At 39.3% G+C, this 23489-nt stretch overlaps 1 protein-coding gene across 2 annotated transcripts in view; it reads left to right on the top strand.

Annotated features, from left to right (window-relative positions):
- Positions 1 to 23489, top strand: part of MYPN (myopalladin) — an 84911-nt gene that overhangs the window by 31125 nt on the left and 30297 nt on the right. For both annotated transcript variants that reach the window (XM_069460335.1, XM_069460336.1), the window contains 8 exons: positions 256 to 431; positions 2240 to 2291; positions 5899 to 6013; positions 7099 to 7170; positions 13452 to 13593; positions 15759 to 15782; positions 18756 to 18872; positions 19373 to 19745. In XM_069460335.1, the coding sequence (XP_069316436.1) occupies positions 256 to 431; positions 2240 to 2291; positions 5899 to 6013; positions 7099 to 7170; positions 13452 to 13593; positions 15759 to 15782; positions 18756 to 18872; positions 19373 to 19745 (1071 nt within the window). The remainder of the gene's footprint in view (positions 1 to 255; positions 432 to 2239; positions 2292 to 5898; positions 6014 to 7098; positions 7171 to 13451; positions 13594 to 15758; positions 15783 to 18755; positions 18873 to 19372; positions 19746 to 23489) is intronic.

Here is a 23489-nt window from a genome sequence, read left to right as displayed (position 1 = left end):
TCCATATAATTTCTTTCTATTTTTAGTAGAGACGGGGTCTCACTCTTGCTCAGGCTGGTCTCGAACTCCTGACCTTGAGCGATCCACCTGCCTCGGCCTCCCAGAGTGCTAGGATTACAGGCGTGAGCCACCGCGCCCGGCCTGTTCTGACTTTAAATTAAGTTCACAGTTTCCTCCTTAGAGAATATCTGGAGCCATCTAGGTTACTGTCTCATATTCCAGTCATGTGCAATGGCCATACTCTCTCCCCTGCAGGTGGTACTGTGAGGGCAAGGAGCTTGAAAATTCCCCAGACATTCACATTGTGCAGGCAGGAAATCTGCACTCATTGACCATTGCCGAAGCCTTCGAAGAGGACACAGGACGCTATTCCTGCTTTGCTTCTAACATCTATGGGACGGATTCAACTTCTGCTGAGATTTATATAGAAGGTAAAGTAAAATGCACTTGGAGCATGACACTTACCACTAAGACATAGAGTTACAATAAATAAATATTTATTGAGGGCCTATTCTACCACACACTCTTCTAGGCCATGGGATACAGCAGCGAACCAAGTAGACAAAAATCCCTACGTTTATGTACTGATGAGTTTACATTATAATGGGAGAGACAGAAAATAAATGAGATAAATAAAGTATGTAACATGACAGGTATATATATAAGCACTATAGAAGAAATAAAAAGCAAGAAAAAGGGATAGGAATTGTGTATATGTGTGTGCATTAGTGTGCACATGTGTGGGTATGTGTGTGTATGTGTGTTGGCTGTACCTTTAGACAGGGTGGCCAGGGAAGGCCTCATTACAAGTGACATTTGAGTGAAAACCAGGAGGGAGGGAGGGAGTAAGCCACAAGGATATTCAAGGGAAAATCACTCTTGGCAGAAAAATCAGCAAGGGCAGTGGCCATGAGGTGGGAGGATCCTTGTCTTGAGGTACAGAGATGAGCCTACATGGCCAGGGCAGAGCACAAGAAAGGAACAGGTGAGGTCAGAAGTTCAAGATGGTGGGGCTGGAGTGAGGCAGGAGAGCAGATCATGTAAGTCCTTGTAGATCACTGCAAGGACTTTGGTTTTCACTCTGAGGGAGATGGGAAGTTCTGGAGGGTTCTGAACAGAGACTTGACGTGATCTGACTTAGTTGTTAACAGAGTCACTCTGGGCACTGGTTGAGAATATACTGCAGGGAGTTAAGGGTAGTAGCATGGAGACCAGTTGGGAGCATTGCAAAGGCATTTACATTAGCACCAAACTTACATGATTAATTTTAGAGGAGAAATAAATTTATGCTCTTTATATATTTACCTAAGTTTGTGTTCCTATTTTGTCTTATCCTCTAAGTTTTTTCTGGGGACCATTCTTTAGCACTTTTTCACCTATAATACCTTATGTATACCTTGGGGTTAGCACTTACACACTGTATTGTTATCATGTGAATGCCCATTTACCAACTAGATTGTAAGACCAAGACTGTCTCATTCTTCTTTATATATCCAATACCTTATATAATGCCAAGTACATAGCAAGTATTTGATAAGCGTTTATTAAATAGATACATGAATAGAAATGTGTTGCAGGTATATATGTGTTTTATCTCAAATTTTCAGAGTCCAATAAACACCTCCAGATTTAGCTCTGTTATGTCTTCCTGGAATTCACTCTCTTGAGAAGTAAATCCAGGATCAAAGCTCTGCTAACGGTGCTGAGATTGGATTTCTGGGTTTTTTCCTTTGTAGCAACAGGACTTCAAACATCCCCACTCCCAAAATGAAGTATGACTTGTTAATATTAGGACTGGACGGAAGAGCATCCACCTACACCTACAATGTTTGGAATCCACTGTAATCCCTTCTTTTATTCAATCTGTGTAGGCCAAGAGCAAAAGAATTTTGAACTCAAGAGAATATCAGCAAAGACTGCTCTGTTAGGCCAAAGGCATCAGCAAGTGTTTTACATTCCAGAACACTTAGAAGTTGGGCCAATTTGAACAGTATCACTAACTAGCCATGTGACCTTCAGCAATTCCCTCCACTTCTTAGGGTCTATTTCCTGATTTGTCAAATTGGATGTTAGTGTTAGGGAATCACTGAGTTCATTTCTAGGTCTAAGATTCTATAGGTCTTTAAATGTTTAGGAAACAGTTTAAAATATTATCATCTTAAATTCTTGTATCTTGTTTATGAACCAATTTAAGAAATTACCATTTTAAAAATCTTATGTCTTGTTTTTATTTTTCCAGGGGTTTCTTCTTCTGACTCAGAAGGGGACCCTCACAAGGAAGAGATGAATCGGTAATTCTAATTTTCTATTTTATAGCCTTAGCATCCTTGGATCCCAAGAAAGCTATTAATTGATTACTAGAAACTTGAAGAGGTGGCTCCAGGGTATGATCCGAAAAATATATATATGTATATTGAGCAGATTTGGAGAAGACTCTACTTCTTTTGCTTAAGTCTTACCTAGCAGATTAATTTGAATATTCATATTCCCAATATTTGAAAAATGAAGTATCACCTATGAAATATCATAATACTAATATCTACAGAGTAAAAAACAAATAATCCGGTGATTCAAAAAATTTATTTTTTCTGACTGAATAATAGTGCTCACAGAAACACAAAATCTTGTGATACTAAATGTTATATATATACATATACATACATGTCTCTCTTTTACAGTCTCCAAACTATAACCATACATGTATGTATATGTATATATATATAAACTTCAGTATTATTTAACATATTAATATAATAGTTTTATACATATATCTAAATGAGTGACTAGGATAACTCATAACCTTTTTGCTAAACAATTGTACTGAATACTAAACAAAGTTGCATCCATCCATTCATTATTTTTCACAACCATTGACTAAGTACCTATCCTGCTAAGAAAAATCAGATTCAAGAGGCTCACAGTCTAGTAGAGGAAAACATATAGCAAACATAGCAAGAAACATATACCAAGCATATACAACATATTATACATAATAATAAAGTGTAACAGGCTATGATGACCATGTACAGGGTATATAGGATTTGGCACAAAGGATTGTTTATTGGTTGGGGGGAGAGAGAGATCAGGAAAGTCTCCACAGAGTTGATGACCCTAAGCTGAGTCATAAAAGGACAGTAGGTGAACATCCCCCTAAAAAGGGAGGAAAGGGTATTCTAGCAGAGGAGAGTAGACAGAAGCCATGGGAACCAGAAACAGACACGGCACCATTCCTTGAAGTTACCTGAAACAAATGGCAATATTTGGGAGACTGGTTGAAGAGTTGTTACCTGTGTTTGCATATTCTGTTCCCCCTACAGAGGGTGAGCTCCTTAAGGGCAGAAATCCTTCATGTGTGCCTACCTTGAAATGATGATTTGCTTCTAGCCTTTCTGCAGATATGAACATTCATAACCAGGATAAATGATTCCTCCTTTACCCTCTTCCTTTTTTTTTTTTTTTTTTTTTTGAGACAGAGTCTCACTCTGTTGCCCAGGCTAGAGTGAGTGCCATGGCGTCAGCCTAGCTCACAGCAACCTCAAACTCCTGAGCTCAAGCGATCCTCCTGTCTCAGCCTCCCGAGTAGCTGGGACTACAGGCATGCACCACCATGCCCGGCTAATTTTTTCTATATATATTTTTAGCTGTCCATATAATTTCTTTCTATTTTTAGTAGAGATGGGGTCTCGCTCTTGCTCAGGCTGGTCTCGAACTCCTGAGCTCAAAGGATCCGCCCACCTCGGCCTCCCAGAGTGCTAGGATTACAGGCGTGAGCCACCGTGCCCGGCCGACCCTCTTCCTTATCATCCTCATGGCCTTGCGGTAGCAACTCCTTCTCTCCTGCCTTTTACGCCAACCACCTCCTTAGGGGCCTTCCTCTCTGCTTCAGCCTGTTTCTCTCTTTTACAGTCTCCGAACTACAGCCAGTTATTCTCTAAAACATAATTCTGCTCCTCTCATTTTCCTAGCTTAGAAAAGATGATCATCTGTGGAGGAACAAAAATCAAACATGACACAAACAACATTTTTGAAAATCTTAACACAGCACACACACAAAGCCTTACTCAGCGGAGAGTCAACCAGGCTTTCCTGTCCCCTCCTCCGTTTCCCACCTCAGGCTCTCTGCACTGCTGACATCTCGCGCAAAGGATATACAACTCCTCCTCACCCCTTTGTTCAAGCTGTTCACTTCGCTAGGATTGCCCTTCCTCCTTCTCTGCCTGGCAAACTCCTATTTATCCTACATAACCTGGTCTAAATATTCTTCCTCTTCGAGTTCTATAATAAGCTTCTCCTCTACTGCACACTCATCACTCCTTCCTCAAGGCTCCTATAACTTGTTTTATAAACCTAATGGGTATAAATTTAAATAAGCAAGAAATATCCCATTTATTTATTTGTTTTAAATCTACCTATAGAGGTTAGGATTGAGCTTTAGTTGTGTACAATAGAGACCCAAGTTAACTGTGACTTCAATAAGACAGATATTTATTTCTTATTTACATAAAAGTCTGGATTTGGCTGGTAAAATGGCTCCACATTCCACTAGGTTCTGGTCTGCTTCCAGCTTTCTGCTTCATCTCATGCTAAGGTGTTGCCTTCATCATCTTAGTCTAAGATACGAAGAAATAAATGGTAGTCCCAAGCCTCTTTTAAGGTCATCTCTCTAAAAGTGGGTATTTCATCATCCCTCATATCCCATGACCAGAGAGGACTCATGCGGCCACGCCTAGCTGCAATGAAAGTTGGGAAATGTAGTCTTTAGTTGGAGTAGCCATGTAAAGAAATCAGGGATTCTATTAATATTATTGCAGAAGAAAACAGATGCTCTGGAGACACTGATAGGCTTTGCATCATTACGTAATTCTGCTTCTGAGGCCTGATCCTGCCTGGCAGGGCAAAATATGCAGTCTGCCGTTATTGAGCGTCCTTTTCCTACTCCACAGTTGTGCAAAGATCCCTGGGAGACATATATACATATATATGTAGAGAGAAAGAAAGAGAGGGAGAAGGGTGAGAGCAAGCATATTACATTAATTATCCCATTTAATCCTCACAAAAAAACCCTGTAAGATAAGAATTATTATTTCCCCACTTTAGAGATGAGGAAGCTGAGACAGAGGTTAAAAGCAGACAAAAGGGAAGCCCTCTGTCTGTCATCTATCCCCATGAGTTATGGGTGAGAGGCCCATGTCCCAGATCTCAAGGTCCCTTCAAGTCCAGTGCTTATTGCTTCCTAACATGCTTAGATACTCGTATCTTTAGCACAACCGGGAGCCCTTTATGCAGACGGTTGCCTTCCCCTCTGGACTTAGGTTCTCCCTCCGGTCAGGTTCTTTGGCAAGATCTATAGACCTCTCTTGTTTACAAAGTCCCTTTGCAGCCTTCTCAAGAATACTTCCTGGCTCTCTTACCCTTCAAATAATCTCTTTAATGTAATTTGTGTAAACTTGAAGAGCTCGTCAACTTCAGGCTATTTCTACTTTCTGCCATGCCAAAATCCCAGAGGTACAGATTTACAAAGCCTGGCCTCTTACTTGAAATGGGAGGGGGAGGGGAAACACAGAGGGCAACAACACAACAAATGTCCAAAACTTATCTTCTGCACATGCTTCTGTCATAGCACTTGTCCTGGATCTCACTGAGTTGTCACATGTTTGACTTCCCGGCTACACCGAGAACAACTAACCCAAGGACAGGAATGGTGTCTTGTTCATCTTCATGTCTGCATTGCCCAAGAAAATGCATAGCAAAGATGCTCTCAGTAAACATGGAATATTCTCAAACCAAGATTTTTATTACACCCAACTGGAAGCAGTGACACGTTACTAGTTTTGCTGAAAGAATTTTCACAAGCAGTGATAGGTCTGCTTTATAATCTATATTTTAACAATTTCTCAGAATACAGAAGCCAACTGAGATGTCATCTCCTCCCACTACCTCTGCAGCCATTCCTCCAGCTGTACCCCAAGCCCAGCCTTTGGTGGCCCAGCCCCGTGTGTCAACCATTCAGCAGGTACAAGAATCTAAGCAAAACTCGAGTGCCATGGACTGTGACGACAGGCACTGTGACCACAACTATCTTGCATGGCATGGTCATGTTTTCCTCAGGTGCAACTCCGACAACAGGACAATCACTTTGCACTTCTGATGTACGAGAGCAGCGGCTCCTGCTGCTTTAGGAATATATTCTCCAGCTTTATAGGCTAATTTCTGAGGAAAAGAAAAAAAACCTCTTTACAAATTGGCTCTGACACTCCAGCTTTAGAAGAAGTGTTGATTACACATGCAGTGAGCTGCCAGTTCTCAGGCTGGCCCAGGACAAACACTGTAGATCATAAAACTCAGCTTCAAGGAGCTGCGAAGAATTCTACTTTCTAAGTTGGAACAAGCATGGAGTTATTTTTTAGAAAACAGTAAAAGTGCTCATCCTTCAAGTTACTAATAATACATGCTTATTATAAAAACATTCAAGAAGTACGAAAGTATATTAAGTAAAAACTTTAGCCAAAGTTCTACTTCCATGCCCCACTCCTCAGAGGTACCACTTCGTAGCACTTTCTAGCAAATAGTTCCAGGCATTTTCTATGCATGTATAAGAATATATATGTATGCATAGACTTTAAAACATATGAAATCATACTGTCTAAATATATTTGTAATATGTTTTCAATATATCTATTTATTGATGATAAATATATTTAAATATATTGATCTGCAGCCTCTTTTTAAAATTTGACCCATTTAGTAACATAGAGATGTCAAGTTTTAGTTCTAATCCTCTAGTTTTCAAACTGTGATCTGTGTAGCCCCATGGGTTCTATGGAACCTCTTTAGGGGTTCAGGGTTAATTACATAGATCTGTATGTGAAAGAGCAGGATGAAGATGGAGGGGACATATTTTATAGCCACCATGACCTAGAAAGAAATATAATCAATTCAGTCTAAAATTTGAATTCTGTGATTCATAAACTTAGAAAATATCATCAGTCTTTTGGTTGGGATTAATTTCCTATATCAAATTCTATAGATTTATTATATCTCTCTATGCATCTAATAATCTTAGTGACAGTGAATCTATTGTTGGTTCCCTTCTAACAGTGTCAGAGCCCTACCAATTATTTGCAAGGATTGGATGGAAAACCTATCATTGCAGCTCCTGTGTTTACAAAGGTAATCAAAATATTACTTCTTTCTGTCATGGCTTTAAAGACACCACAGCACCCAAACAAAGTTATAGGATCCAGGATTTACTGATTTTGTTTCAGAATTTGGGTCTCATATAAGTGCAGTATAGGGTTTGGGTTTTTTTGGTAATTGGTACAGTATCACCTCAAGTCCCAGATTTCTAATAACATTTTTTGTAATGAGAGAAGGGTCTTCTTCACTCACCACACTGATCTCTATGGCCATTCTATGGCCGTTAAACACAGGAGCCACACCTAAAAGTAAGGTGATACGTTTCTAGCCACTTATTACTCCAAACGTTTCTCCGGACTTTCAGAATTGGATTGCAGATACCTGTCTTTGGTGCTCAAGGAGGTTGGGTTAAATAGTCTTAGGAGGTTTAACATAAAGCCTTGCTCTAGGACAAAGAGCTTTCTTCTTTTGCTATTCCATGGGATCAACTATGGTGGTGGCATCAAATTCTGAGTCTCTCTCTCTCTCTCTCTCTTTTTTTTTTTTTTTTTTTTTGAGACAGAGTCTCGCTCTGTTTCCTGGGCTAGAGTTCCCTGGCGTCTGAGTCTCATATTCTTTGCATTTAGAACTGGAAAATTTAGTCAAGCATGTACATTTACAAATGAAAAAAATCAAGGGAGGGTCAGAGAGATGAAGACATTTAGTCAATGTTGCAGGACTAGTTAGTGACAGAATCAGTACTGGAAACAAATTCTCCCAATTCTCAATCTATTATTCTTTCCCTATGTAACATAGACTGTGTTTATATGTTGCCCAAGACAGTAAGTTCAAAGGTGAAAAAATCGAGTCACATTGAATTTTTTGGTATTATGAAGACCAAATAGGTGGAATCTATGCCTTGATTTACTGTTTATTGTTTACATGAATGCAAAACTTGAGCCCAAAGAGATTTTATTCTCTCAGAAATATGCTTTGATTTAGAGCAATGGTTATCAATCATAGTTAATTTTGCCCCCTAAAGGTCATTGGCAATGTCTGGCAACATTTGTGTTGTCATAATTGGGGGGGTGCTCCTGGCATCCAGGATGCTGATGAAATCCTACAACACATGGGATGACAGCCCCCCACAACAAAGAATTGTCCAACCCAAAATATCAATGGTAGTGAAGCTGAGAACTTAGTTTTGAGCAAAATGGCAAAAATGATTTTTTTCCAGTGAGTACTGATCCTTAAAGGAATGGCTAAATCCACAGCAGCATCCATGTCAGGGAAATTCTGTTGTGTCAGCTCATCCAAGATGGTTTTCCAAAGTCCAACATGGAGTCTGGAGTGAGCCATATTTACCCATATCAGTATCAGTTAGGCAAACATTGTTCTGAGAAACAAGATGGCTTTCAATTTTTCAGGTTCATTTCAGAACCTGAATTTGGGGTTTTAGCTTTATTATTATTTCCAGAGACTTGAAGTAGGAAAGCAACATGTTGTACCTTAGTGGATGTAAGACTTTGATGAGGAGTTATAGGTGGACTTGTGTGTGTGTGTGTGTGTGTGTGTGCATGTGTGTGTGTGTGTGTGTGTAACACGGATAATAGAACTACTTCTTATTGTCTCTATTGTCACTGGTATGTCACCTAACCTTAAAACAGAGATTAAGTACCACAGATGCTTTAACTTGTCACACCCATTTGTCATACGTTAGAGACAGGGCTGACTCTTCAAAAGCAGCTAAACCACAAAATAGTTTATACCCAGTCCTAACTAAAATTTCCTCCTCTCTTCCCTTTCTCAACACTATCTGCCCAGCCAGACAGGTGACACCAGAGAGGTCCTTATCTCCATTCAATTTCAAATAGTCCTAGGTACTCTGACTTCCCTGTATCCGTATCACCCAAAGCACACCTCTGGTACAACATTTATCACAACAATAAGCTGTTTTCCTTTCTGTCTCTCCCAGTCACCTTGAAGTCTATCTCTAATAGCTGGATGAGAGTCCATAAAGGTAATAATAGGTCTGAAGTTATTTTTATTATTTCAAAAAGTCCAGCAGAACTTTAACATTTATTCTTTACATTTACTTTTCACGGGGGCTGATTAGAGTATCAGATTAAGCTGCTTTTGTGTGGTGACTCTGATTAGTTCCTTCTAATTAGATGCTATGATTAGCAGATACATATGCCTTTGATAAATAAAAATAGGAAAATGAATTAATCATTAGCATATGTTGTTTATTACATAAAATCTCTAAAAAGCATTGGCTTCATGGTGGGAAAACGGTCCTTGGTACGACACAAACTCTGATGAGGCTTTCTCAGCCCTCTGGATGTGTGCTTTTGCCTCCATAAATGGGATCAGGATTGTTCAGACGTAGGCACGAGGATAGGCTATGGCTCAGATTCCAGAGAGACTTATCAGCAACGGTGTGCTTGCGTTAGTTTCCGTCAGTGAGGGCAGGATTGAGGTCATAGTCACTGCCAGTGTCATTAGCAAATTTCTGAGTCAGAGCCACCAATGATGGTATCACGTGGCTATGAGCTACGATAACTGATCCTTTGCATATGTTTGTTCAAGTTATTCCTGCTCTATTTACTTATTTAGGGACTTCTGGCATTCCAGCCTCTATGATTCACTTTCTATACTGCCCAACAAAGCATTTCTTTGCCAATCATGGCAAGAAGCCATTTTTTTTTTTTTTTTTTTGAAGCAACAATTAGAGAGCAGAGTTTTACTTAACTCCTTCTTTCTCCTTCAGTGACAGGGAAGTACTTTCCTTTTTTAAAAAAAAGGTTAAAATGAAAAGGAGAGCTGCCCAGTGGTAGAGTTTGAGAGAAGACTATGGGATTCCATACATTAGTTCATTGCTCTATTCATAGGTGATAGCTATGTTTTGAAATGCTTTTTAACTGTGACCAGAGATAGACTCTCCTCCATCCTCTATGCAGTATTAAAAATACTTTCACTCTGTTTATGCCGGCAAAACAGCACTCACACTTCTTGAGTGCGAAGGGAGGTAAATGATCAAATTAGAATCTTACTCTACCACTGCTCCCACTCCAACAGCAGCTGCTCTGGCGGGCTTTCAAGGCTGCAGCAGCCCTGGCTCCAGCTGCTTCAGCAGTAATTTGAAGAGTGCAAGGGGGCAGGGGAAGTGAGAATTTGAAGAAGAGCATTTCGTTATATAACAGCAAAGGCAGGAAACTCTGAAATAACTGGGCCAGTAGCTGGATCCAGATTTCTGAAGAGTTCATGGGCAACTCTCCCCAACCCTTTGATTCCAGAGACTTTTCTGACTCAACTATTGCACAAGGCACCTGTGACAATCTAGGGGCAAAAGGGCCTTTAACCAAACAGTTCTTTATCAGTAAAAACTACTCTGATCCAATTCCAGCCTTAAGCACTGCACAAGTTCACTTGCAGCATCTCCCAAAGTGCAAAAATAACAACTGGATTTAAAAACGAATAAAATGACAAAATGAACTTTGTAGCTAACATCTTTTAACCAGTGAGGAAGATGCTCTTTCTCAAGGAGGTCCCTGCATTATATTTGTGGGCTAAGCAGAAACTATATCCTCTCAACTCACATTTATAGCACTCAGCACAGTGCATGGCATAACGCAGGTGCATATTAATCTTTATTTTGTGGTAAATAATGTCCATTTCAGCTAAGAAGGAGTTATAATTTTCATCACTTTGTAGCTTCAGAGTGTCTTTAGAAAGAATAGAGGGAAAAAAAAATCCAATGTCCAAAGGCCATGGAAGATGTGCTTCTCAAGTCTGTGTGTTGTCACATCATCGTACAAAGAATGTCCTCCCAGATGATCACCATGGTGATGACACACAAGATAGATTTGCACTTCCCATATTATATACCTCAGAAGGTTGTAGACCTTTGGTTAGAGTGACTTTAGTCCAGATCCATAATTCCTGGTAAAAACTAACTTAATCTTTGCTAGTTGGAGACTGTTTCATAAATCTTATTCATCTTTAGGAAGTTAAGATGAATATGGTCAAGTCTGTACACATCATGCCATTGGTAACAAATAGCCTAAGACCTACTGTTGTGATGACCGTGGTGTCATCTACATTATGTTCTAATGGTGTAACTGGTTTGGATCCTAGCATGTACAATGTGAGACTTTCTCATGAAACTTTGCAGAAAAACACAGTTTTCAGCAATAACAACTATCATCATCCTTATGACTATGATTTTCAACAATTTTTCTAAGTGTCTCATGAGATGACTGTTGGCACCTCCTTTACTGAGTGTTGATGTTGTGCCACCCTGGAATAAGCTTCCATCTCCTATCACAGACTGAGTAGACCTATTCCATACACCGTAGTATCACAGGTAACTTGGCTGGACTCTCAAATAGAACCCAGGTCTTGGCCTTTAATATCAAATGAATTATGACAACCAACTAATGTTGGGCTAAATTGTGAGCAACATATTCTCTCAAGGAAGTCCTTTTGCAAGCAGGGCTTTGGTGTAACCTCTACAGATTGAGAATTGGCTCATATATCTGAGCTGAACTGCAAGCTGTGTCAGAGTGTGTAGATTGACCTCTTTCTGTTTATATCCATTTTACAAGTGTGTCATATTTCATTTATTCAATCTCTTATGCCACCTCCACCTTTGTTTACTTGTTTGTTTTGGTTTGGTTCTCTAATTTGTTTGCCTCAAGAAGGAATAAAAACACCAGTATGTAGGAATTCCAGAGAAATGTCTGGCTGCCATTAAAGTTTTAAACAGGCCCCAAAGCTGCCATTTAGTCACAGAATTTGCTCAGAGGTCAGAGTGGAGAACATATTCACCAGTTTGCCAGGAGCACCCAAGACCCATTAATGCGTCCTGCTTTCCATTCTTGTCACCAGTAGATGTTGTTTTGGATAGACAAGGAATAACAAGACTTTTTATCAAATAGCTCTTTATTAATTCAGAAACCACTCTGTGCTAATCTAATCTTGAATTACTACAGCAATCAAATTTGAGGATGCAAAAAGAACAGAACACTAACATTGAACTACAGTGCCCCCTGGCTGTCACAATATCAATGTACACACTCCTATAAAGTAAAAAGTAAGTCGCTTTCAAAGCCAGGTGGTTATCCCCACTGCTGTATTCCTTAGACAAATGCTATTAATATAAATATGATAGGACCAAGCACAAAATATTGTAATTTCTTCAGAAAAGCGCTGTAAAAAGTCGCTAAGTATTTATGAGAGTGAATGACAAAGGTAAAAAAAACTACTGGCTTTCCTCCTCTCTGAAGCAAGAGCCAGTATTTCCTAAATGCAGGTCCCAACATTGTAGCAATAGAAGGCCTTGCAGCCTTTATTGCTTACGAGTTTGTGGAGGAAGATTAATCATAACCTTTCTATTTTTACAGTCGTTGGGTCAAAGTGAAAAACAAAAATATGCCCACATACATGCCAAAGAAACATTTCATAATCAAATGAAGTACCAAATACAGAAAAGAGCGTGTGGTTTTAAGCTCACAAATCACAATGAATGAGAAACTAGTTGTGAAAGAAAAAACGAGCGTTCCGTTCTCCCGTACAGACTAGCATGGTATACACTGATATTTTACAGCTCAAAGTGGTTTTTGTAAATCTTACATTGTGGAAGTATAGAAAAGTATTTAATGATTCTTTCACAAAATTATATTTTACAATGATGTAAGACTCCACATGTGACTATGATTTTATAAATATTGCCATTGTTTATGTGCCTCAGCAGATCATTGAGGCTATACTGCAAAGGCCACACAAGGAAAACAAAAGAGCAAAACAAAAATCAAATTCCAGGACTCCAGAATGTAAACAAGGCAAAGCCAGGAAGAGAGACAAAAATCAATGACTTGGGCCACAGAGCTGTTCCACATCATGAACAGCCACGTCAATTGTGGACTAATACGTTACTCCCATGTTGAATATGTCTCATAGATAGTGCAGATTTTTAAATTATTATTATTTCTGGAAACCAAATTTAATTTGGGCATTTAAGAAGAGAGTTAAACTGTACTGAAAAGTCACTACTTTACTCAAAAGATTTTGCCTAATATTTAATCAATTTACTTAGCCTTGTAACAGAGAGGTAAAGGAAAGATAGTGAGGAAAAGGTTTATATGGGCCCAGATGATTCTCTCTTGAAAAGTAGATTCAATGCACATTCATGGAATTGAAGCTGCTGGAGATATAGATTTGGAGAAAAATCCAGATATGGAGGAGATGATGTCTTTTTCTAAAATTCTAAACCACTGGAGCTAGGTTCCAAAAATGCATACGTTTTGATTCTAACAATTTTCTTCTTATTATAGATGCTACAAAATTTGTCAGCTTCTGAGGGTCAGCTGGTTGTCTTTGAATGCAGAGTAAAAGGAGCTCCATCTCCTAAAGTTGAGTGGTATAGAGAAGGGACTTTAATAGAAGATTCTCCAGATTTTAGGATTTTACAAAAAAGTAAGTTGACACTTTAAAATCATTTCTCTGATAATTTATTTTTATAAATTTATTGTATATATTTATTTTTATTTTTAACTTTTAAATAACTAATTAAAATATAATCAAAAAGAATAAAGTAAAAACCACCTGTAATCATACTCCCCAAAACCAAACGCTATTAATATTTTGGTGTATATTCACCAAGACTTTTCCATGCATTTTTTTAAAAATAAAAACATCATATTGTTTTGGGTGAATTTGACCTTTTACTCAACATTTCGTGAACATCTTTCCATGTTAATAAATGCAGAGTTTTCTTACTTTTAAAAATAAATCAATAATATCAATTTCATATGTATTTATCTCCTATTGTTGAACATTTAGATTGTTCACAAATTTTTGCTGTTATAAATTATGGTTCAATGCATGTTGACCAAGCAAATCTTTGTGAATATCTATAGTTATTGCCTTAGAATAAATTTCTAGCACTAGAATTCTACTGTAAATTCACATTCTTTTAGGCTTTTAAAATATATTGTTAAAATGCCATCCTAAAAGGTTGAGCTAAATTTAGGATGATCACACAGTTAATCAGCCAAACTGAGACACTTAGGGGGAATGAAAGAGAATGCTATTAATAATTAGGCAGGGATCCCAGACATAAACTAGGTCTGTCCCAGTTGAACTGGGACACATGTTGCCCTAGCTATATTCTACTACAACCAGCAAGATATGGGAATGCCTTTGTCTCACAGCTTCACCAACAATGGATGGTTAACCATTTTTTAAAATTTTTCACTAATTTTATAGGCCAAATATGGGAACATTTGTTTTAATCTGCCCTTCACTAATTAAATCTGAGATGGAACTTCTTTTTCACATTTATTTAGGTCTTTGTATTTCTTTAATTTACATTGGATTTTTGTTCTTTTTTATTGTAAGAGTTTTTTATAAATTCCAGTGGTTAATTCTTCTTTTCTTATCACACAGCACTTTCACTTTGTCATGCAGTGCTTTCTCCTTGGCCCATTTCAGCCATAAAATACAGAGCAACTTATTTTCTTTTTTAAAATAAGCTTTTGTTAACTATATAGAACAATCTATTATGGAATAACTTGGAAAGAAAATTTGCTAAGATGTCAGCAGTCGCTGGGCAGTGAGTCTAGAGTCAATTTTTTACTTCCTTTTGCATTTTTGTATTTTTTCAGTTTTTTTATAATGAACATGTATTACTTTTATTGTGAATTTCTTTTTATTTTTAAATTGACTGATAAAAATTTCATAATTTATCCTGTATAACATGATGTTTTGAAATATGTGTACATTGTGAAATGGCTAAATTGAGCTAATGAACATATGCATTGTATCACATACTTATCATTTTTTGTGATAAGTTATTTGCTTTTCATTAATTTTTTCTGCCTATCACAAAATAGTAGTACTTTGATCAGTGTGATATATGAATCAGAACTACTGCCAGATTTTATTAGCAGTAGCAACAACCAATATTCTGAATACCATTTAAACTGAGAGAGAAAAACAACTTCAACAGTTCTATCAGTGTAGAAGATTGCAACTAAGTTCAACAACTACTTACTGAGTGCCTGCAATTCAATAAATATTAATTGAACACCTACAATCGGTACTATGGTGGGCACTTTCAGGAATGCCAAAGAATTTTAAGATAAAGAACCTGCTCTTGAGGAAATTCTTATCTATCCTGAGGAGCTTCACATTGGAAACCTTAGAGCAGGAAGTATATTCTACATTTTATTAGGATATGAGATCCCAAAGCCAAGAACGATCTCTTGGTCTTCGCAAACTTTTTTTTCAGGTAAGGCTGAACGAGTACCAATAAAAGCAAGTCATTTTTGAATCCCAGCTGACTCAGGAACTTTTCCCCACCTAAGGTTTATGTACCCCACATGGAACCCAGGTGTGTCGCAACATCATTTAGTTAGTTGCTCTTTTGCTGCCTTTCTGTAATAGCCAGCATATCCCTGTTGAGGTCATTGGTGTTTATGTCATTTTGCTTAACATTGTGAGATTAACCTTATCAAATCGCTCCTGAATATGCAAATTCTATAGGAAGAAATTTCTTCCATGAAATTCTATAGGAAGCTTTTGATGAAAATGTGGCCTCTCAGTAAAATAAATGCTCGGAATCTTCTTTTTTCTTTTAGAACCTCGATCCATGGCAGAGCCAGGTAAAGATTATTTCATCTTTAATTTATTAGTATGTAATGAGTGATTTGAGATATATATATGTATAAGAAAGCATATTGAAACTACAGTGAGATCAAGAAGAAGTAAAAAATAAAATTTTAGAAACAAAGATCCAAATGAACTCTAGTTATCATTGTAGGAGAAGAAGAGGAGGGGAGCATGTGCAATTTTGGAATATGTATTTAATACCTACCATGAATGCAGTTAGTTCTTGATTACTGAGGAGAGTTTCTTAGGAATATTTTTCCTCTGTCCTTTCCTTCCCACTCAAGCCCTCTTAAAACAGAGCAGAGCAATTTCTATGATGCTAGATCAATTCCAATTCCACAGCCTGGATGTCTCAAAACTTAAGCATCAGATCTTGAGATTTGTAGAGATTCAATAAAAGTATGTGATGTTATTAGATTTGGTTGGGTGGATACTAAGATGAGATAGCTAGAAGTGACAGTAGGTGAAGCTCTTACTGCTAGAAAAGAGAAGTCACTGACAAACCAAGGCATAAACATCTGAATGCCCTCTCTGGGACCACCCTGAAAAATCAGATTGTATTATTAACCCTGCATGAGAAAGATGGCTTGGAATTTCATTATTGTGATTCTCTCTTCAGACAACTGGGTGGAAAGGCATTCCAGAAGGAGACATTGAACATCCATGTTGCATGGCCCTACACTAGTACAGACCAGAAGTGGTCTTACTCTTGTATTGCTTATAGTAGAGTAGTATTTTTCCACTTGAAAATATTTTAGGCCTTTGCCACTTTCATCTGAAGCATGTTTTTTCACTAGAGTCACAGTCACATACACAAAATAATTTCTGAGTCACCCAAAAGGGAACTCTGCCCAAAACAAGTCCTGCCCTTCCCAGCTCCATGGTCTAACATTCCACAGCTAGAGAGTTCTTCCTTCCAGCTTGTATAATGCAAATGCCTTTCAGAGACAGAATACTTTATCTTAGGCAAGTATAGTGTAATGTGAATGAATTTATTACATCGTTTTCTGAGAGCAGGTTGCTGAAATATGAGAGTATGAATGTTTGGGAAGGGGAATGGAGAGAAGGAAATATAGGCCAGGGGCTCAGAAAAAGGTCAGAGAGGCAAACCAAACTTTGCCTCTACATCATTTAGGATTCTCTGGGTAGCAAGTAAAGAACTAACTAAAAGTGGCTTAAGCAATAAGAAAAATGTATTTTCTTACATAACAGGACTCCCTAAGAAATGGCAGTCCTGAGATTGTTTACTCTAGCTCAGAGATCATCAGAAGCCACGCCTTTTTTCCATTTTTCCATTCTGCCATCTTAGGCTGGTTGTACTCATGGACCCATGATGGCTGCCACAGTTCCAAGTATCAAATGCAGATGACAAGATCCAGAGGCAAAAATAGAAAATAACACTATTTTCTGTCCCTTTAAGGAACAAGGAAAACTTTCTCAGAAACTCGCCCATAGATTTTCCCTAATATCACATTGACCAGAATTGTGTGTAACATGCCATCACTTAACACTAATAGAGTTAGCTTGACTGGCTTAGACCAATTATGATTCACCACCGGAGGCTGAGAGGGGCCAGCTTTCTTTGAAGCATATGACCACTCCAAGGAATGTAGACAAAGCCAGGGTCCTATCAACAAAGAGGAAGGAGGATGAAAGGTTATTGAGTAGGTACTTGTCTTAGTTCATTTTGTGTTGCTATAAAGAATACCTGAGACTGGGTAATTTTATAAAGAACAGAGATTTATTTCTTACAGTTCTGGAGGCTGAGAAGTCCAAGACCAAGGGGCCCACATCTGGTGAGGGCCTTCATGCTGCATCATCCCATGATGGAAAGCAGAAGGGCAAGAGAGTGCACGCAAGAGAGAGGGGGAGGGCAAGAGGGGGCCAAACTCGCTTTTGTAACAAACCCACTCCCACGATAATGACATTCATCCATCATTAGGGCAGAGGCGTCATGACCTAAACATTTCCCTTTAGGCCCCACATCCCAACACTGTTGCATTGGGAATTGTTTCCAACACATGAGCTTTGGGGGACATATCCAAACCATAGCAGTACTCAATACTGTCTGCCCAGGCCTCCTGGCCAGTTTTCCTAGAGGTGATCTAGTTAATTCAATTCAGTTATCGTGAAGCATGGAGATGCCAAGTTTCTCCTAATACAACTATGTTTTAATAATTTTGTTTTTAATGTCTTGTCTACTGAGTGATACTTAGAGGTTTATGCTGTTATCTTATACCGCCTCTTCCTTAGCTGTAAAGGAATATTTAACTTTAATAATTTCAGGCTGTCTGTAATCATATAGTTCTATCTGGGAATTATCTCTATAGTTATTCACAGGGGTCCATATTGTGTACTGGAGTAGTCCATAAGAATTGCCAAAGTGGAAATGCATTTCACTGTTCTTTCACCCAGAATTTCAAGTTACTCTGTCAGCTAATTACTACTACCTAGGCAAAATATTTATTTAATGTCCAATTTTAAATTGTGTCCTTTATTTGAAAATAACTCACTGCAAAATTTCCCCATGGAAATAGTGAGAGACCTGGGTTTAAAAAATGTTTTATTAGTCCTTTCATTTCACACAAGCCTCTTTTTCCTTTGACTCCTGATTTGGTTTTTGTGATCTTTTAAGTTATCATTACTCAGTTCTATTTTTGCCATCTGGACTGATGACATAAAAATAGAAAATAATTGGGGAATCCATAATATGTAATATCTTATTCTAAAATCCCTTTGTCAGTACTTAGCCTGTCTGCATGGATTTGTTGGTTCTATATCCCTGACTTATTTAGCCTGCTAATCAGTCAATTCGATCAAATAATTGTTTTGACTAATTGTTTTTAAAGAATTAATATAGTCATCTTCTTCGATTGACTTTTGTAGAATCATCATCTGATATCAGTAAATTCATAATTTCAATTTCATAATTAAGTCAGTAACCGTTCTGTTTTACTGGCATACAGAGGAGATTTGCACTTTGGTCATTGCTGAGGTGTTTGCAGAAGACTCTGGATGCTTCACGTGCACTGCAAGCAACAAATATGGCACAGTGTCAAGCATCGCACGGCTGGATGTGAGAGGTAAGGGCTGTCTAAATGCCAGAACAGTTTAGCCCGTGACTTTGAATGTGAATATGCACAGTTTGTGGTACCCTTCCTTACTGCTTTTCATATGAAGCTAGTTGGCCCTCCTAAAAAGATTCGAAATTATTGAGGAAAATGTTTTTGAATTATGTCCAATTTTTAATTTCTTACTGCACTTGGAGCCACCACCTCCACTACCTCAGTTATCCTACTGTCATGATTACACTTCCTAAGAAAACATCTCCTCGGTCTCATATAAACTTCTAAAATTCTTTCCAAAAGAATACTTAAATTTTTAATTTAGTTTTTTTCCTGCATTCTCACCATTCTTTAATACCGCAGATTATAGTCTGGTTTTGACAAGCATTTTCCCATCATGCACCCACCTGGTTTGAATATTTTCCCATTTGTATAAATGTCCCAACCTGGGGTTTACAATCCTACCTCAGTCTTGCTGGGTAAGGCTAACAGCTCAGGTCCCGTGCATGTCCTTGCAGGAAATGAAGACCTCAGCAGTAACGGGTCTCTGCACTCAGCCAACTCTACCACCAACCTGGCTGTTATTGAGCAACAGCCATCTCCACCCAACCCAGAGCCTCCTTCTGTGGAACAACCCCCCAAACCCAAACTCGAGGGGGTTCTGGTGAACCACAACGAGCCCCGGTCCAGCTCCAGGGCTGGACTTCGTGTGCACTTCAACCTGCCTGAAGATGACAAAGGAAGCGAAGCGTCCTGGGAGGGTGGAGTGGCAGCTGCCAACCAGACCAGGCCCACCTGTTTCCCAGAGAGGTTCAATGGACAGGCAGCAAAAGTCTCGGAGCCTTCTTCACCCGTCAAAGAGCCCCCTCCAGTTCTGGCCAAACCCAAACTGTAAGTAAAAATTATTGTAAGATGGACAACCAGGCCGGGCGCGGTGGCTCACGCCTGTAATCCTAGCACTCTGGGAGGCCGAGGTGGGCGGATCGTTTGAGCTCAGGAGTTCGAGATCAGCCTGAGCAAGAGCGAGACCCCATCTCTACTAAAAATAGAAAGAAATTATATGGACAGCTAAAAATATATATAGAAAAAATTAGCCGGGCATGGTGGTACATGCCTGTAGTCCCAGCTACTCGGGAGGATGAGACAGGAGGATCGCTTGAGCTCAGGAGTTTGAGGTTGCTGTGAGCTAGGCTGACGCCACGGCACTCACTCTAGCCTGGGCAACAGAGTGAGACTCTGTCTCAAAAAAAAAAAAAAAAAAGATGGACAACCAAGAGCACCTGTGAAATTCTCTTGAATCTCACCTTCCTAAAAATGGTGGAACTGAAAAAGAGAATTACCAAATGAGAAAATATACATTAAATGCTTTGCAAAATGTGATCCTTACATCAATGTAAGTGATTATCATCCTTATTAACATTCTACCTGCAAGCAATTTTGCACCTAAACTAATTCAGAAACATTTGTCTAACATTTGAGGCCCCTAGGTAAAGCACTTCTATGCTCTTCTTATAAAGCCCTTGCTTATGTCTGACAGTCTTTATAGTCTGTAATTTCACCCTTATATTTCCCATCTCTGCTTGAACTTAAGCTTCTGTAGTCATTATGGAAAAGCTATTTAATATTTTCTAGATAGTTCTTAGCTATTGCTGGATACACTGTAGTAACCATAGCAGGTTTTGTATAAATATAATAGAATGAAAGAAGAAGTAATCATGATTTTCTGACTTGATCAAGAGCTTGCTGTAGTTGTCACTCTAACTCTGCAGACAGCCTCTGTCAGAGCCATGTTGTAGTGTTTAATGTTCATCCATAGCAAAGCAAATACAGAGCATAATACTACTATGTTCTGTTTCATCCACACTCAAAATGATAAAAATTAAAATTACATAAACCTTTAAATATCAACATCGAAATACAGCAACAGTGCTCCCAGCATGTGTTGCTCATGGCCATGTGATGTTCACTAGAAGCAGTTCATGTTGTTCAGTTTTATATTCTCACCACCACATAAGGCAAAATTCTAGACATAAAATTCAATGTTATGAAACATGCCTTATCCAGAAATGTCACATCCAGAAATGTCTCAGTCCCCTCAAAGTTCTGCCAGTCATAGGAAAGAGGAATCCACCTAAAGTAAAGAGAGGGGAAGAGGTTATTGCAGGGGTATAGGCAGGAATGGGAAACAAAGCACAGCCAGGCCCTGCAGGAGAACTAGAGAGGTGGGAGCCGGGCCTCCTCGCCTGTCACTCAGGGATCACACAGCCAGTCCAGGCTGTCTGCTCTGCTGGAGCACACAGGGCTGGCTCATCCTCTGCCTGAGCATCTCCCTGTTTCTTCTTTACATATCCTCTCCCTTCTTCTGTCTTTGAAGATGCATCAATTCATAAGTGGCCATGTCCCCATTCTGCATCATGATCAGTGTCAAGTGCCACTGCTGACTAAATTGTTCTCAGCAGCTGGATTCCAAATTCCAATTGGTCCAGCCTGGTCAGGTAACCTCCTCCACCCCCTCCACCCCCTCCCCCATATACTCAGCTGTGCAGAGGATTCATGTTTGGAAGGAGGAAGAATCACATGGACCAAATCAGGAACCGTGGGTGGGGGAAGTTCTCAGAGAAGGGAGTTATGGGGAACAGTAACTCCAAACAACCTCCTTGGGAATTGCCTCCTTTGTAGGGCTTTCTCCTACCCGTGGACTGTTTGAAGGGCTATTAGGTATGTCAATTAGGATTAAGTCAAGCTTCATATTACAGAAAACCCAAACTAACAGGGGTAAATACTTGAGGGTTCATTTTCTCTCATACAAAGGGAGTAGACGTGTCTGGGACTGTTACGGTGGTTCCATGGTCGTTAAGAACCCAACCTCCTTCCATCGTATCTCTCTGCTCTGTCATTCCAAACACTGGCCTCTTCTCCAGGTCCCCTCATGGACCAAGCTGGCTGATGTGGTCTAGTCATCACATCTGTATTCCAGGCAGCAGGAAGGGCAAATGGGCAGAAGTCACACTCTTGATGTCAGAATCCCTTTTAAGGAGCCTTTTTAGAGGTCTCACCCCAAATCTTTTGCTTATATCTCTTTGGCCAGAATTGAGTCATATGGAATACTAGTTGCAAAAGAGGCTGGGAAATGTAGTCTTTAGCTGCATGTATTGCCACCCTGAATAAAATCAGGTTCTTTTACAAAGGGAGAATTAAGTAGACAGCAGTGTCTACCATATGAGACTTCCAATTGACATAAAAATTCTTTCTGTTAGATTATGTAGTGACACTCTCTAAAAATCCAGTCCTCAGCACTACACAATTCTTTAATATTCCTTGCCTTCCTTAAGTTTTCTTTTAATTGTATACATGTTTTTATATATATAGCATAGGTATGAATATACATGTGTATGCTTTCCCTCTCTCTCTCTCTCTCTCACCCACACACCCCCTTTGTGAAGCCACATGCCTACAACCTTTACTGACTAGTTTTAACCTCCCTGATACTAACCTCATAGATTTTGCATTAAAAAATATTGACTCAATCTTGAGGATACAATTTTCTGCTTGTTTCTTCAATTTGCCATGCATATAGAAAACAGATAATGTAAATCTTAAAATTGCAACAGTAAAGGAAGCTGTCCTTTTTAAACATATCATCAAAGCCTAGATAATCTGACTTTGAAATTTTCAGCTTGAATACCAAGCTGTCTAGGGCAGTGAGTCTTCATCCTGACTATGCTCTAGAATACAATGTAGAGCTTTTTTTTTTTTTTTTTTTGTTGAGACAGAGTCTCACTTTGTTGCCCAGGCTAGAGTGAGTGCCGTGGCATCAGCTTTAGCTCACAGCAACGTCAGACTCCTCGGCTTAAGCGATCCTACTGCCTCAGCCTCCCGAGTAGCTGGGACTACAGGCATGCGCCACTATGCCCGGCTAATTTTTTCTATATAGATTTTTAGTTGTCTGTATAATGTCTTTCTATTTTTAGTAGAGACGGGGTCTCGCTCTTGCTCAGGCTGGTCTCGAACTCCTGACCTCGAGCGATCCACCCGCCTCGGCCTCCCAGAGTGCTAGGATTACAGGCGTGAGCCACCGCGCCCGGCCACAATGTAGAGCTTTTTAAAAAGATTTATGTCCTCCATCTCAATTGAATCCGAATCTGTTCACAGATTAATGAGCATCCGGTTTGGAAACCACTGGTCTAGAGTTAGAGCGATAACCTGAGTTGCAGCCCTTTCCACTCGCCACCTGCCACACCCAGGCAAAAACAATAATTAACATTTAAAAGTGAACAAAGTGTCAGACAAAAATCAGAATATACTGGGAAAGCCTGTGCTCTGGGAGCAAGTGTTTCTTTAGAGCAGTTGTTCTTAGTCTTAGATGCAGGTGAGAATCACCTGGGGCCTTGTGGCAGGCCGACCAGCAACATTGGCATCACCTGGGAGCTTGACAGGAATGCAGATTCTTAAGCCCCACCCCTAGGGCTACTGAATCAGAAACTCTGGGGCTAGGCCCAGAAATCTGTGTTTGAACGAGCCTTTCAGAGGATTCTGAGGCTCAATGAAGTTTGAAAACAACTGACCTACATTTGAAAAGATAATAATAACTGTGCCTGGATCCTTTCCCAGGCCAATTCACTCTCTGGGCTGTAG

The sequence above is a fragment of the Eulemur rufifrons genome, chromosome 28 (assembly GCF_041146395.1).
Source record: "Eulemur rufifrons isolate Redbay chromosome 28, OSU_ERuf_1, whole genome shotgun sequence".
Lineage (NCBI taxonomy): Eukaryota > Metazoa > Chordata > Mammalia > Primates > Lemuridae > Eulemur > Eulemur rufifrons.
This window is presented reverse-complemented; position numbering and strand designations above follow the sequence as displayed.